The sequence below is a fragment of the Drechmeria coniospora genome, chromosome 01 (assembly GCF_001625195.1).
Source record: "Drechmeria coniospora strain ARSEF 6962 chromosome 01, whole genome shotgun sequence".
Classification (NCBI taxonomy): domain Eukaryota; kingdom Fungi; phylum Ascomycota; class Sordariomycetes; order Hypocreales; family Ophiocordycipitaceae; genus Drechmeria; species Drechmeria coniospora.
Window position 1 is genome coordinate 3,217,739 of NC_054389.1, and position 15,361 is coordinate 3,233,099.

At 34.7% G+C, this 15,361-nt stretch overlaps 4 protein-coding genes across 4 annotated transcripts; 2 read left to right on the forward strand and 2 right to left on the reverse strand.

Moving 5' to 3' along the window:
* Positions 1–468: 468 nt before the first annotated feature.
* Positions 469–1,494, forward strand: DCS_00787 (uracil phosphoribosyltransferase; the record flags this gene model as incomplete). Its single annotated transcript, XM_040798122.1, has 4 exons — positions 469–605; positions 713–1,071; positions 1,217–1,371; positions 1,438–1,494. The coding sequence occupies 4 exons, from the start codon at positions 469–471 to the stop codon at positions 1,492–1,494; spliced, it is 708 nt and encodes a 235-aa protein (XP_040659005.1).
* A 167-nt stretch (positions 1,495–1,661) lies between these two features.
* Positions 1,662–2,122, reverse strand: DCS_00788 (uncharacterized protein; the record flags this gene model as incomplete). Its single annotated transcript, XM_040798123.1, has 3 exons — positions 1,662–1,813; positions 1,880–1,927; positions 2,116–2,122. 3 exons carry the CDS (start codon positions 2,120–2,122, stop codon positions 1,662–1,664), a joined length of 207 nt encoding a protein of 68 aa, XP_040659006.1.
* A 1,363-nt stretch (positions 2,123–3,485) lies between these two features.
* DCS_00789 (cystathionine beta-lyase) lies at positions 3,486–4,931 on the forward strand (the record flags this gene model as incomplete). The annotated part of the gene is made up of 2 exons (XM_040798124.1): positions 3,486–4,754; positions 4,836–4,931. 2 exons carry the CDS (start codon positions 3,486–3,488, stop codon positions 4,929–4,931), a joined length of 1,365 nt encoding a protein of 454 aa, XP_040659007.1.
* A 457-nt stretch (positions 4,932–5,388) lies between these two features.
* DCS_00790 (uncharacterized protein) lies at positions 5,389–6,789 on the reverse strand (the record flags this gene model as incomplete). The annotated part of the gene is made up of 2 exons (XM_040798125.1): positions 5,389–6,697; positions 6,755–6,789. The coding sequence occupies 2 exons, from the start codon at positions 6,787–6,789 to the stop codon at positions 5,389–5,391; spliced, it is 1,344 nt and encodes a 447-aa protein (XP_040659008.1).
* Positions 6,790–15,361: the final 8,572 nt, after the last annotated feature.

A 15,361-nucleotide genomic window follows, 5' to 3' on the forward strand; every position in this document is an offset into this window, starting at 1 on the left:
AGTTGGGCTTAACCTAATACTATAATACTTACTATTACTTTTAGCTTATTAATATTAGGTTATAAATATAGTAGTATTTTTAAAATAATATAATTTTTAAGATAAATATGAAATTTTAATAATAGATAAATATGAAACGATATTTCATTTTTATAAGTTTTAATAGTATGGTGTATTAGTTTCAAGATATATTTACGTTGCAATATTCATTTCCTGTAGCCCAGTTCCCAACCCCCCTAGCAAGACTGCCAAGATAAGGAATTCCGGGGAGAGGGTTGGGCTAGGTCCTCAGTACGGATAGAATATTCTAACCTGCTTAGTGCCTGCTCACCAAGGGCTAGTACATTGCCTCCACTATCTGACATTGGAGTTATAGGGAGCGGCCGCCTTCCTTCACTTTGGTCCTCGATAATTTTAACAATTGGAACCGCTAACCATCCCAGTATACCTATTATTACCTCCTTGATCATGGCTATGATAACTGCAGGATCCAATCAAGTTCCTCTCGGCGAGAAAACATGCGCTGCGGCTACGGTATCTGCCAGTGCGCATTTCAATAATGTTTATGTGCTGCCACAAACGCCGCAGCTTATTGCATTACTCTCGTGAGTATTGGAAACCATTCGACCGTTGTTGCAGCTGAGCAGCCCTTACTACGCATGATCTTTCACACTGGACAGGTGCTAAGTATTGGCATTCAACATCTTGCTAGAATCATACGGAACAAGGACACAGAGCGAGCCGACTTTATATTCTACTCTAACCGGATTATTCGATTACTCGTGGAAGAGGGCTTGAACCACCTTCCTGTGATTGAGCATAAAATCACCACTCCAGTTGGCCACACGTACAGCGGCCTCATGTTTCAAGGAAAGATATGTGGCGTGTCTATCATGCGCGCTGGCGAAGCCATGGAGCACGGCCTACGTGACTGCTGTCGTTCCGTCCGCATTGGCAAGATCCTCATCCAGCGTGATGAGGACACATCGCAACCAAAGTTGTTCTACGACAAGCTCCCGGAAGATATTGCCGAGAGATGGGTGCTGCTTCTTGATCCGATGTTCGCCACTGGTAAGTGAAGAAAGCTCTCGTTGTTGTAGGAATTATATCCCGTATGCCCACAATACCGTTGATTATCCCTGCCATCTAAATCATCTCTGCCACCCCGACCTTCTGGTCTGTCGTCAACCAGCTCCACTGTCTCACAATCACGCAGGCGGGTCAGCAATTATGGCTGTTCAGGTGCTCAAAGCCCGCGGAGTACCAGAGGGCCGCATACTATTTCTCAATTTAATTGCCAGCCCCGAAGGCGTTCAAAATTTCGCCACAAAGTTCCCTCAGCTGAAAGTCGTGACCGCTTTTATTGATGAGGTATGTGGATGAACACTGGCACCCAATCCAACTCGGCTACCATAACTAAAATACCTAACCACCTAGCGGCTGGATGAGAAAAAGTACAATACTCCCCAAACCGTTCAATCTGGTATGGACTAAACTCTTGGCAGATATATCGTTCCAGGTCTCGGAGATTTTGGCGACAGATTCTACACCATCTGAGTAGGGCTCGGTTGGTAGTTCATTCCGCGAGTATTTAAGGATGCCGGCAATATTTCAAACTAGGCTGCGCAGACGAGATTGCCATGACCTCTCCGTGACCTTTCTCAGTGCTCATCGTCGACTGCAATGGTGCCTTCATCCTCAGAATGTCTTTCGTCATCGCCGCCACCAAGGGCATCGCTGCCTGGGCGATGTTTTGATTGTGCGACGCCTTCGTGGTTGGCATCACCTTCTGTATTTTCTTTGGCGACAGCATCTGGCAAATGTTAGCGCTTCAACCACGTTATTTTGGGGATGTGCTTCTTATTCCAGGCGAACGTACCAGCCGCGTCTACCCATTCTCCGTACACGTCGACAGCTGCAGACAGGTCTATGCGGACGCCACCAGTTCAAAATGTCAGCATGATGTACACATCATGGAAGGGGACAGCAATACTAGTCGAGAGAATTGGGTTTAGATGCCACGAACAGTTAACTGCACACTGAAACTTTTGGCCGCAGATGCGACACTCCAGTTGACCGACGCCAGCCTTTCTATCCAGTTTAATTGTGACAGACCTCTCATGGTTGCAAAAGAGGCATGTGAAAATGGTGGGTAATGGGTCGGCCTAGTAAAGGATGAATAACAGCACAACAATGGACAGAGCTTCGGTGCGAAATAATGAATTTTATGTACATACCTTTTTCGGTCCTACTGGTTTTCTCGACGACTTACGCTTACCCATGGTGCATCAGAAAATAGCCAAGCCGCAGCAATAAGTATATCTCCTCGGCGAACCAAAAACACGTTGGCGTCCAAAAATCCACACGCCTGAATTACACATTCATCGGATCGCTGTAGGACAGGGCGAGGGTGGCAAGGGTATGATGCATTAAAACAAGTTGCGCATCGGGCAATTCTCCGAAAGTCGCCCAGCTTGAACTTTATTTATATCCTATGAAAGGTTTACAGTGGGCCTGTAATATTGCTAAACCAAGCGTAGTAATACTATACAGAGGCTACTCCGTAGGCCCTTCCGTATTCAGGTTTATAATATATTACATGAATTACATTACTTCATACGGAGTAAAGGTTTTATAATATGTATAGTCTTAGGTAATGCCCAAATATTATACTTGACTTGTAGAGCCAAACAGGATTAACCTACTTAGAGAGGTTCTTCTCAGAGGAATTTTTAACAAATCCTCGTAAGTTTCTTATAGCAAATTGCTATACTTTTAATCTTAATAATTATGAATATATACTATATAAACTCTTAATTTATTTTGTTTCCTATTATATATACTACAGTAAACTATAATAATAATAATAATAATAATAATAATAATAATAATAATAATAATAATTATTATTATTATTATTATTATTATTATTATTATTATTATTATTATTATTATTATTATTATTATTATTATTATTATTATTATTATTATTATTATTATTATTATTATTATTATTATTATTATTATTATTATTATTATTATTATTATTATTATTATTATTATTATTATTATTATTATTATTATTATTATTATTATTATTATTATTATTATTATTATTATTATTATTATTATTATTATTATTATTATTATTATTATTATTATTATTATTATTACTGATGTTTTCTTGACTAGCTTTTTGCTATTTGTTATATTGAGTTTTTTAACCGTTTGGCAGCCCTTCTGATTGTGGCTTGCACCTTATGAGGTCATACCACAGCAAATTACCTCTCAACCTCAAACACATCCAGCAATCAAATCTTATTGACTATCTCGATCTCGCTGACCTCCACACAGGATTTGAACTTCACCCGCCTTTAATTAGCAGCCTTAACCTAGGATCTCCATCAAAACTCCAATCTGAGATCAAGGATCTCTGAATACTGTCACTGCCGACTAGAGCCATCTTACAGTGCCCAATCTGTGGGATGACCTCGTCAATTGAGGCTACTTCGTCTACCCCTGGGGGAAAGGCGGACAATCCGCATACAACCCCCATGAAGAGAGTCGATGTTGACGGACATAATCTTCCTCCATCTCCTGCACCCTCCAGTCCTCGCAACGGCCGGTGGCGGTATGCCTTGGCAACCGAGTTAGTCTTTACCGAGAGCAAGGATCAATATGGTGCCTCGAGCATCCCCATCTACCAATCCGCCACGTTCAAGCAGACATCGGCCAGTGGAGGTCAGCAAGATTACGACTACACGCGATCCGGCAACCCGACCCGAAGTCACCTCGAGCGCCATCTGGCCAAGATCATGAACACAAACCGAGCGCTTGCCGTCAGCTCTGGTATGGGTGCATTGGATATCATTTCTCGTCTACTCCGCCCAGGCGACGAAGTCATCACCGGCAACGACCTCTATGGTGGCACGCATCGTCTCCTCACATACATGGCCACTAATCAGGGAATCGTTGTTCACCATGTCAACACTACCGATGCCAGCTCCATTAAACAATGCATTTCGGATAAGACTGCGATGGTTCTCTTAGAGTCCCCAACAAACCCTCTCATTAAGATAGTGGATATATCCTCAATTTCTCGTATGACACATGAGGCAAACCCCAAAGCGCTTGTAATCGTCGACAATACTATGCTATCCCCTATCCTCTGCAACCCAATCGACCTCGGCGCGGATATCGTGTACGAGTCAGGCACAAAGTATCTGTCCGGCCACCACGACATCATGGCGGGTGTTATCGCGTTCAATGATACTTCCATTGGGGACAAGCTCTTCTTCACCATAAACTCGACCGGCTGCGGGCTGTCCCCTAATGACTCCTTCTTGCTCATGAGGGGCGTCAAAACACTGGCGATTCGAATGGAGAAGCAGCAGGCCAATGCACAGGCTATTGCAGAGTTTCTCGAGTCGCACGGTTTTCGCGTGCGATACCCTGGCCTAAAGTCTCACCCGCAGTATGACTTACACTGGTCCCTAGCTCGTGGTGCTGGCGCTGTTCTCTCATTTGAGACTGGCGATCCCTTGGTCTCAAAGCGTATTGTGGAGGCAGCACGACTCTGGACAATTAGTGTTAGCTTTGGGTGCGTCAACAGTCTCATTAGCATGCCCTGCCAGATGAGCCATGCAAGCATCGATGCCAAGACTAGGCGAGAACGTCAGATGCCTGAGGACATTATCCGACTCTGCGTCGGCATTGAAGACGTGGACGATCTAATTGAGGACTTATATCGTGCGGTATGTAAAACAACTCGCATCAGCAGCAGTTTCATTTCGTTGCAAAGAGCCGTAGCATGTGAATGCTGACCAAATGCATAGCTCGTGCAGGCACGTGCCGTGAAAGTAACGTTGGATGGATTTCATGCAGCCGGGGCCGCAGAAGAGCTGGGGAAGGAACCTCTAGCACTCAGTTAAGGTATTATTACCAGATAACGTCAAATCATTTTCGTCTTGTAGTAGTGGTGTCCTTGACAGAGCTATTTCTAGCTGGCCTTACAGGTTGATCTCGACAGCAGCCCTCATTCTTCAGGTTGACGGCACACACTGCTCTCTAACCGCCAACGAAACATATATCTAGGAGCCAACTGGTCAAGCACTGGAAGATGCAATATTGCAAAATTGATGGATATCTGCTTTTCAGTCGAGCATTTTGACCGCGACTTCCATAATGCGCTGCGTGTACGTAGAGGGTAAATGAATGAAATCCAGTCCGCACACTAGAGGCACGTTCCAGACATGCAGGTGTACATTACGGTGATGCGCTGCACCGCATGGCCAGCCACATTGAAGTCACTTCATCTCCCAACCCATATTGTAGATTGCGAAGTATGATAGTTATTTCCTGTTATCATTCGGGATCCGGAAAATTAAGCTAGGATAGTTCAAATCGATCAGGCAATAGGACAGGGGCCACTAAAGTCCAGAGATATAAGCCATGGCACAGCCAAGCACAAGCAATTTTGACCCAGCTCGCGGCATAAGTTCGGCCGACTGGGGAAAAGTCGCTTCCGGCATCAGAATCCGCCTTCACTCTAAGAGTGAGCAAGGTGGCCACCCATGCTGTGGCTAGAAAGAAGATAATGTGGAAAACAGTATAGTTATACTGGGTGCAGTCTCGCTCATCGTCATTCATTGGATCTCCACCTGCCTCACTCTCGTCATCAGACAAGAGGGCATCAGCTGGTAGACTTCCCTCATCGACGGCGCGGCGCAGGGCTTCCGCTCTCATCTCACGCCGGGCAGTGGGCTGTTGCGTGACCAAATCATGATCGTATCCATCCTGAAGCCTGATCCTGCCATTTGACGAGTCACCAAGACCCAAACTCTGGGTAGCGGCGCGCGTTGTGGTGTAGGCAACGGTGACCATTGTGACTATCGCCCCAATAACAACCGAGGTGGTCCTCGTTCCCTGGGCCCGAACGAGAGGATTACATTGGTTGTCATCGGGCTCCATAGACACGGCCGACATTGTGAGATAGGTACAGTAGACAGCTACCATGGCTGCCTGGGCAAGGCCAGCGCGAGGGTTGTACTCCTGTATGGTGGGGTTGACCGAAATGACTGAAATAATGATCCAGAGAAGAAGGTTGATGGTGATAACAGCCTGATTCATAACGCAGTTATGACGAGCAAAGAATGCATACTGCACAGCCGTCATAGCAACAGAAGCCAGATACATAGACAGGGTAGATCCGATGAGGACGAATCGCCAGACTCTTGAATCAGTGTCCTCAATCTGAGCAAGGCAGTATTCGGCCCAAGTGTGAGCAAGGTCAACGAGAAGAACAAGTCCGAGGATGAGGAAGACCATTGCGAAAACGAGGGAGACATAGTTGCCGTATACAAGGAAGAATCTGTCAGGAATTAAAAAGGCCATGACGATAAATGCAGCCCATGTGACGATTTTTGGTCCCCAGTACCTGTTCTGCAGGGTGGCACGAGGACTTTTGGAGGAGTTGACACCAAAAAGCAGAGCTGCAAGTATGAGGTGAAACAGCCCAAGGGCGAAGTTGATTCTCTGTACAGCGAGCCAGCCGTAACACTCGCCATTGGGGCAGTTGATCTTTACATAATCGAACGTGAGATTCTGTAGCTTGTGGACAGCCCATGGGGTGAGCATGACCCAGGAGAGAATAGAGTTGACCAGTAGTAGCAGGGCGTATGAAATACGAGTTGCAACGCTGTATCCTATCTTAGCAGCCTGTCAGGGCCAACCATCCATGCATCTGGAGGTATACCTATTGCCGCACTTTCCGCAGGCGCTGCAGACCATGGAGCAGGTTGCCGCGCCACAGCAGCTGGTAATATATGACGCCATCTAGGAAAGTAAGCAGTTTGCTCGCCTGTTAGATGGAGGCGAAAATACTGTGCTCATGACTGGTACCGCAAGCATCGGGATAGACAGAATGGCACCCATAGCTGTGGATGTTTGCAGTTCTTAATGGTCTGGGTCATGATCTGACCGTCGTGATTATTCCTATGTTTAGCGCTGTATTCCGTAGCGAGGATATGAATACGCATATGTCGCGCTAACGCATAGGTAACGGAGTTCAATGGTTGGGTAGTTAGTTACGTAATAGTGTCTACTTCGTCGCTTGTTTAAGCAATAATATAATAATAAAGAATAGACTAATTTTAACCTATCTTGTAATACTTAATTCGTTATAGCCTAAGCTAGGGCGGACTCCCTACTATGTATTGCGTTAATTATAAGTCTAATAGGCATTCTTATACAAATTGCTATTTTAGTAAGATAACTATTATAAATAGTATTAAAATACTAGTATTTATACTAGTAAGGCTACTTAAATAAAATACTATTCTATTATTACTACTACTAGTAGTACTACTACTATTAGTAAATATACTATACTATACTATAAGTATAAGTAAGTATATTAAGTTAACTAATAGTATATAATATACTACTTCTCCGAACTATAACTTAGAGCAACTGATAATAATACTACTACTACTAACCATCCTACTACTACTATATAACCTATATATATTGTAGTTAGTCTACTGCTAGAGTTAATTAATCGGAATACTAATTAATATTCTCCTAATAGCTACTAACTGTTACTAGCTATTAGAACTATTCTTAGTAATTTAAACTATAGTATAAGGGTAATTAATCCAGTAACTTACTGTATAAATATAACTAAGTAGGTAACCTACGATATAGTATAATAGACTAGCTACCTAACTTAATAGGCTTATATATATGCATATTAGTATAGTAGCTTTAGTCTCGACCTAGGTATATAAGTAAATTGGTTTAATTTCTACCTAAAAAACTAAATACAATTAAGGGCTTAGAGTTATATTAATAGGGATTTGTTATGGAGTTGCTAGGTAACTGCTCTAGGACTCTCAATAATATTTATTAAAAGACTTAAAGAAGGGAAAACTACTTAATAGTTAGGGCTTTTAGTTTATATATGTTCCTTTAGTAGGTCTATTGCTCCCTCTATCTTGTGTCCTATATTGGGTTTATATTAGTAGATATTTTTCGATTTCTAATAAGTTAGTCTTCTAATCTTAATTAGTTAGTCTAATAATTTATATACAAGAGGCAGGAGTAGTAGACGTATATTGTACGGACTAAGGAATTAATTATACTATTAGTAATAGTAATAAGGGGTACTAGTTAGTAACTAAGCAAGAGTATATAATTAGTAGTACTAGATTATATAAACGAATACAATTATTTCTTCTAGCTATAGTATAGGAAAAGAGTAACTATTTATATCTATAGAATAATTCCTAATAACGGCTTAATTAGAGATTCTATTATAGATTAAAGACTCTATTATACTATAGCTTAATAACTAAAACTATTATGCAGTTAGATAGCTGTTTTAGTTATACTCTAGTTAACTACTTCTGTTATAAAGTTAGACTTATTTTAGTTATTAGGTTAGCTAATTCTATTATATAATAATTAAGTAGTCCGGCTTATAGTAGCATTATAGGCTAGTAAGTGCTAGTAGCAATTAGGAGAGCAGTAATTATCGTTCCAATTAATTAGCTCCAGTAGTCGACTGGCTACTATATATATATATAGGTTATATTATAGTAGTAAGTTAGTCTGTAGTAGTACTACTGTATATTGTTCCGAGTTATAGTTCGGAGAAGTAGTATATTATATACTATTAGTTAACTTAATATACTTACTAATACTTACAGTATAGTATAGTATCCTTACTAATAGTAGTACTACTAGTAATAATAGGATAGTATCCTATTTAGGTAGTCTTACTGTTAAAATACTAGGATTTATACTAGTAAGACTACCCAAATAGGATACTATCCTATTATTGCTACTACTAGTAGTAACTGTTAGAAGTACTACTGCTAGTAGATATACTATACTATACTAAGAGTATAAGTAAGTATATAGAGCTAACTAATAGTATACAATATACTATTTCTCTAAACTATTATTAAAGATACTTACCTAATTAGGTATAGTACAGAATGCTCTAGAACATTCTAGAATATTCTAGAATATTCTATACCCTACTTATAGAATGTACTGGAACTTCTTGGAATAAGCTGGAATGCTGCTTACCCTACTCCTAGAACAAACTGGAACAGTCTTTACTACACTTTAACACCTATATAAGGCAGTAGCTATTCCCTTAGAATAGTTTCTCCTTTTAAATATAATCGCATTCGTTTATATAATTTAGTACTACTAAGTTTGTACTTTTATCCAGTTACTAACTGGTTCCCTTTATGCTGTTACTAATAGCTTGATTAATTCCTTGGTCCGTGCAATATACTTCTACTACCCCTCCTCTTGCGCACCTAAATTTTAAGACTTACTAGTATAAATACTAGTATTTTTATACCCCCTCTATTTAGTTAGTATAACTACTGCTAAATAGGGATCCCTTAGAGACCTAATAGGCTAAAGTAGTATTAAAAGATATTAGTAGTAAGAGCCTTAGTAAGGCTATTAGGTAGGTATAGACTTAGTATTTAGGTAGCTAACTCTAGCTAGGCTATTAGTTACTTCTTGCCTAATATATTAGAACTTTAGTAGTATATACTTTAGTTAGTTATACTAATTGGGATTATTAGCGTTAGAGATAGATTTATTATTATTGCATAATAGTAGGATAGGCTTTTTAAGTCCTTTTCCTATTTTAGTAAATAGACTATCTAGCTATTTAAGTTCCTAAATAGTTTCTAATAGGGTATTTAATTCTACTTCTATAGTAGAAAGAGTAATAGTACTAGCCCTTTTTAATTTCTAGTAAATTAATCTACCTATTAAAGTAAAGAGATACCTATATATAGACTTAAATGAATTTAAGTTACCTATAAAATTACTATTAGAAAATCTAAATAGATTAGTTACTAAAAACTTAAACTAGTAGTAAATAGCTAGATCTATAGTTCCTTTTAGATATTAAAGGAGGTTCTTACCGACTAATAGCTATAGACTAATAGCCTAGTATATATACCGAAATAATTATTATATTACAAAGGCTATATTTAGTCGGGTTAATAGTATAAGATATTTTTAAGTCCCTACTATTTATTAGTATAATAGTTAATCGGTAGTAGATAAGGGAGTACAGGGTATTATAATAGCCTGTTTAAGTACTCCTAGTATAAGGCTAGGCGTATAAGTAAAGCCCGGGTTAATCCCTTAGTCCCTAGTACAAAGGAAGGCCAAAGGCCTACGCCTTATCGAATAAGTCGGTAAACTCCTTTAGGTAGGCGGGTAGGTATCCCTTCGTCCCGCTAGGCTTAGTACTTAGTACTACTTAGCGGAGTACTACTAAGATCTCTATTAAGCTAGTAACTACCGCTTAGCTCTCCGGTTCGGCTATAATAGATAAAACAGTTACGATCTTAAGGTTATAGCTATTGTACTATAGCTATATGTCTACTACTTATACTACTTAGCCCCCTACTGCTCTAATTGTAAGGTAGTATTCGGCTATATATAGGTCGATACTATAATATTCTATCTATAGTAGGCCTAGTATTATATCTCGGCTAAGGCCTAGTACTATATATAGTACCGCTAGAGGCTTCTAGCTATCTATATTAAGCGTAACTTATACTATATGCAAGATATATAGATATACCTCCGTTAGGCTACTCTAGCGGTATATTACTACTACGGCTGTCTTTAACCGGTACCGTACTAGTAGTAGGATAAGCTTAAGGCGCAGACTTTAGGCTATACGTTTGCTAATTGTACTATAATAATTATACCTATAATTAATTTAAATATCTAAGAAATAGGTAGAATTTATAAGTATTAGGATAAGGAACGGTAGCCTATCTAACTATACCTTAATATCCTAAAATTACTCCCTTTAACGCTTAGTCCTTCTGCTTTAGTCCTTATCTATACTGTCTTGCCCTTATATAAGACTTAGCTTAGGAGCGCTTTATTTTTTAAGAACTAGTTTAAAGATTCCTTTTATATATTCTCCCTTTCTATATCTACCTATTATAGTATTAGGCTTAGCTCAATATAGGAGAACAAAGGGAACTAAAGAACCTACTAAAAGGAATATATATAACTAAAAGCCCTAGTTATTAAGTAGTTTTCCCTCTTTTAAGTCTTTTAATAAATATTATTAAAAGTCCTAAAGCAGTTACCTAGTAACTCTATAATATTTAAAAAGTTTTACTTATATTAGTTAGGAGGAAGAAAAAGCCTAACTATTATAAGTTAAAATAAATAAGGAAAAGCCTAAAGAAATTAACCTTTAGTAAGTTATAGAGGACTTTATAGTAAAAGTCTATATAGAGTTTAGCTAAATATATACCTAAATAGAAATATACTCTATTTAAATCTTAGCTCTATAGAAAAATAAGTAGCAATAGGTATAGTAGGACCTAAGGTACTTATTGGCCTAGCTAATAAATACTTTAATAATTAACTTTTAATAGGAATAAACTAAAAATAAGTTAGGTATATTATAGGCCTATATTAAATATAAACTAATTTTAGTTAGGGACCTATATAATAGTAATATAGATACCTTTATAACCTAAAAGTTCTATATAAACTATAAGCTTTAGGTAGATAGGGACTTTATTAAGTCTGCCTAAAATTAATAAATCTTTATTTAGTAAAACTTTTTAGCTAAAGTTTAGTAATAAGTTATAATATACTTTAAGGAAGGCTTCTATATTAGTTATAACTTATTCTAATTCCTAATATACCTTAAATTAGCTTATAGTAACCCTTACTACTAGTAACTAGTAGTTATTAAACTAAAGGATATTAGGTAAGGGATATTAAAGTTATTCTTAATATTCCTTATATACTTTAAAGAAAAGCTTATACTAATAGAAGGAATATATTAACTTAGTAAAGTAAAACTTATAAAGCTTTATATTAGGCTAACTAAGAGAATAAGGGACTATATCCTTTAGTAAAGGACTATAATAAATAACTATAATAAGGTAGTTAATATATATAAATAAATTATATTTAAAATAGAATTATAATATATAAAGAATAAAATTAAAGACTAAGGTAAGCTTAGCTAAGGGATAGCTAAAGTAACTCCCTAACCTAATAAGAATAGTAATACCTTAATATTAAGGGTTAATATAATAGGCTCTAGAGCTATAGCTAAGCCTAAAGTAGTTATAATTAAGCTAATAATAAAAATAAACTAAGGCTAAGGTAGGCCCTAATAGTAGGTAAAATAGGTTATATAAGAAGAAAGAAATAAATATAAAGTAGTTAGTATATATATTTACTATAGGAAGGAAGGCTACTATATTTAATAATACCTATAATAAGCTATAATTCTATATACCCTAAGGATAAGTATTTAGGCTACTTAAAGGGAAAAATATATTAATAAGGAATTAAAAACTAAGGAAAAGGAAGGAAATAAAATACCTTTAAGCTAAGTCTTATATAAAAATATAAAGGGTTTATAGGTAAGTAAACTATAAGGAACTAAGGGAATTAAAAAATTAAGTTTAAAAAGATTATATTAAAAATAAATAAATTACTCTTTTTATTACTATACTTATAAATTCTATAAGATTCCTTAATATTTAAATTAATAGTAGCTATAATTACTATAAGGCTATTAGTAAAAGAATAGCCTAATACTTATAACTTAAGCTTATTTTTTTTTAATAAAATAACTACTTTAAATAGTTATTATAATATTTTAGTAAAATATAAATAATACCCTTATCTACCCTATAATAACTAATATAGTTTATATAATAAAGTTAAAATACTATATTAGGTTTACTATAGATAGAATACTAATAGATTACCTTAAATATAATAAATTAAACTTTTATAATTAGGGTAGTAAGTAACTAAATTATATAAGTAAATAATATTTACCCTCCTAATAGGTCCTAAGAAGTATACCTTATATTAGTATAAACTTTTTTATAAAAGTAATAGGAAGTACTAGTAATAATAAGCTTATAAAAAATAGTAATAAAACTATAAGAAATAGTACTATAAGTATATAAAAGTATAAATATAATAGTAATAGTTTTACTTACTCTTTTAGTATCCCTTTAGAACTATACTAATCTTTTTAATAAGGAATAGGCCTTAAACTTACTACTATACTAAGACTCTTAGGACTACTATATTTAACTATAATAAAATAATAAGAAAGAAATACTATAGCTACCCTAAGGCCTACTATATAATATACTATAAGACTAACTACTTAAAGTCTATAAATAAATTATAGACCTACTAAATAAGGAATAAATATAAGTAAGCTTATTAGTAATAGTAGTACTAATATTACTTACTAAAAAAGAAAATAAAAAATAAAGGCTATATATAAACTATTAGGCCTTAAATAAGATTATATAATAGGATTACTACCTATTCCTATTAGTTAAAGAAATACTCTACTTACTCTTAAGGGTATATTAGTTTACTAAACTAAATATATAAGTAGTATTCTATAAGTTATATATAGTACTAAAAGATAAATTACTTATAGTATTCTATATATAATTTAGCCTATTTAAATAGTTAGTTTATCCTTTTAGTTTAGTAGGAGTATTAGCTTTATTCTAAAAATATATTAATAAGGTATTATAGGATAAATTAAAAAAGTAAGTTATAGCCTATTTAAATAATATTTTAATCTATACTTTTAGATTAAAAGCTAATTACGTTACTAAGGTTAAGGAAATCCTTAAATAGCTTTAGGCAACCGGCTTATACCTAGATCTTAATAAGTATATATTTATAATAATAAAAGTTAAATACCTTAGGTTTATTATTTAAGTAAGTATTAAAGTTAGGCCTAACCTAGTAAAAATTACTATAATTTAAAAGTAGTAACTACTTACTAAGGTAAGGGGGATTTAAAGCTTCCTAAGTTTTATAAACTTTTACTTTTTTATAAATTTATTCCTAATTTTATAAGCCTTACGGAACTACTTATAGCCCTTATAGGGAAGGGTATACTATTTTACTAAGGACCTAAAAAAATATAGCCTTTTAATCCCTTAAGTATACATTTTCGTTATATTTAATCCTAATATAATAGGACCTAAATAGGAAGACTTTTATTAAGACTAATTACTTAAGTAAGGTATTAGGTAAATACCTTTTATAAATTAATAGTAAAAGGGTCCTATAACTAATAGCTTACTACTTAACTAAACCTATACTAATAGAAAGGAATTATATAATTTATAATAAGGAACTTTTAATAGTTATTAGCTATTTTAAGGTATAGTTAGTAAACCTATAAGGTATTATAAAACTATTTACTATTTTAATAAACTATAAGAACCTTAAATACTTTACTAAATTATAAAAGATATTAAAATAATAAGTATAATAGGTAAAAGTCCTTATAAACTTTAATTACTTACTATAGTATAGACTAGGCTTATAAGTATGATAGCTAAATATACTTTTATATTAGGAATAAGATAAGAAGGATATATTACGCTTAGAATAAATACTTTAGTTAGTATTAATCTTTATATTATAGGAAGTAGCTAAAGGCTAACCTATATAAGAAGGTCCTAATACTTAGGATATAGTAATTATAAATATAGGAATAAACTAAACCTAGGCCGGTTGTAAAGTACTAAGTACCTAAGATATAATAGCTATAAATATAGAAATAAACTAAGGCTATTTAGAGATAAAAGGGGAATAAGGAGCTATTAATATACCCTAACTACTCCTAGTAGTATAGGGATAGATAGGAAGAAAAATATTATTTCTATATAATATACTAACTAACTAATTATTCTTTCTAAAACCCTAACTATAAAAATTATAGCATTAGGTATTATAAAATAATATAATATATAAAGCTTAATAATAAGTAGTTGCAATAGGTATATAGAAATTCCTAGTAAAAGTAAAGTTAAAAAAATAAATAGCTAATTATACTATTAGTACTTATAGTATAATATATTATAGGGAATACTTATAGTTACTAGCCTAAGAACTATTAATAATATAAATAATATAATAGGTATATAAATTACTTATATTAAGTTACTTTAGTTAAAATAGAATATTTTAGGTACTTTAGTAGGACTTTTACTAAAATAATATATTATAAAATATAATATAGTATATTTAGAACTATTATTATTACTAAAGCTATAAGAGCTATCTATAGAAATAGGAACTTTTATAACTAATTCCCTTACTAAACTATTATTAAAAGTAAATATTAATTAATTTTATAACTAACCTATTAGTATATAATAATAAAAACCCTTAATTCTTAATAATTATTATAAACTACCTTTTAAAATTTATTTAACTAAAGGTAATAACTATAATAAGTATAAAGGCTTATATAAAATAATTTAAGACCTATTAA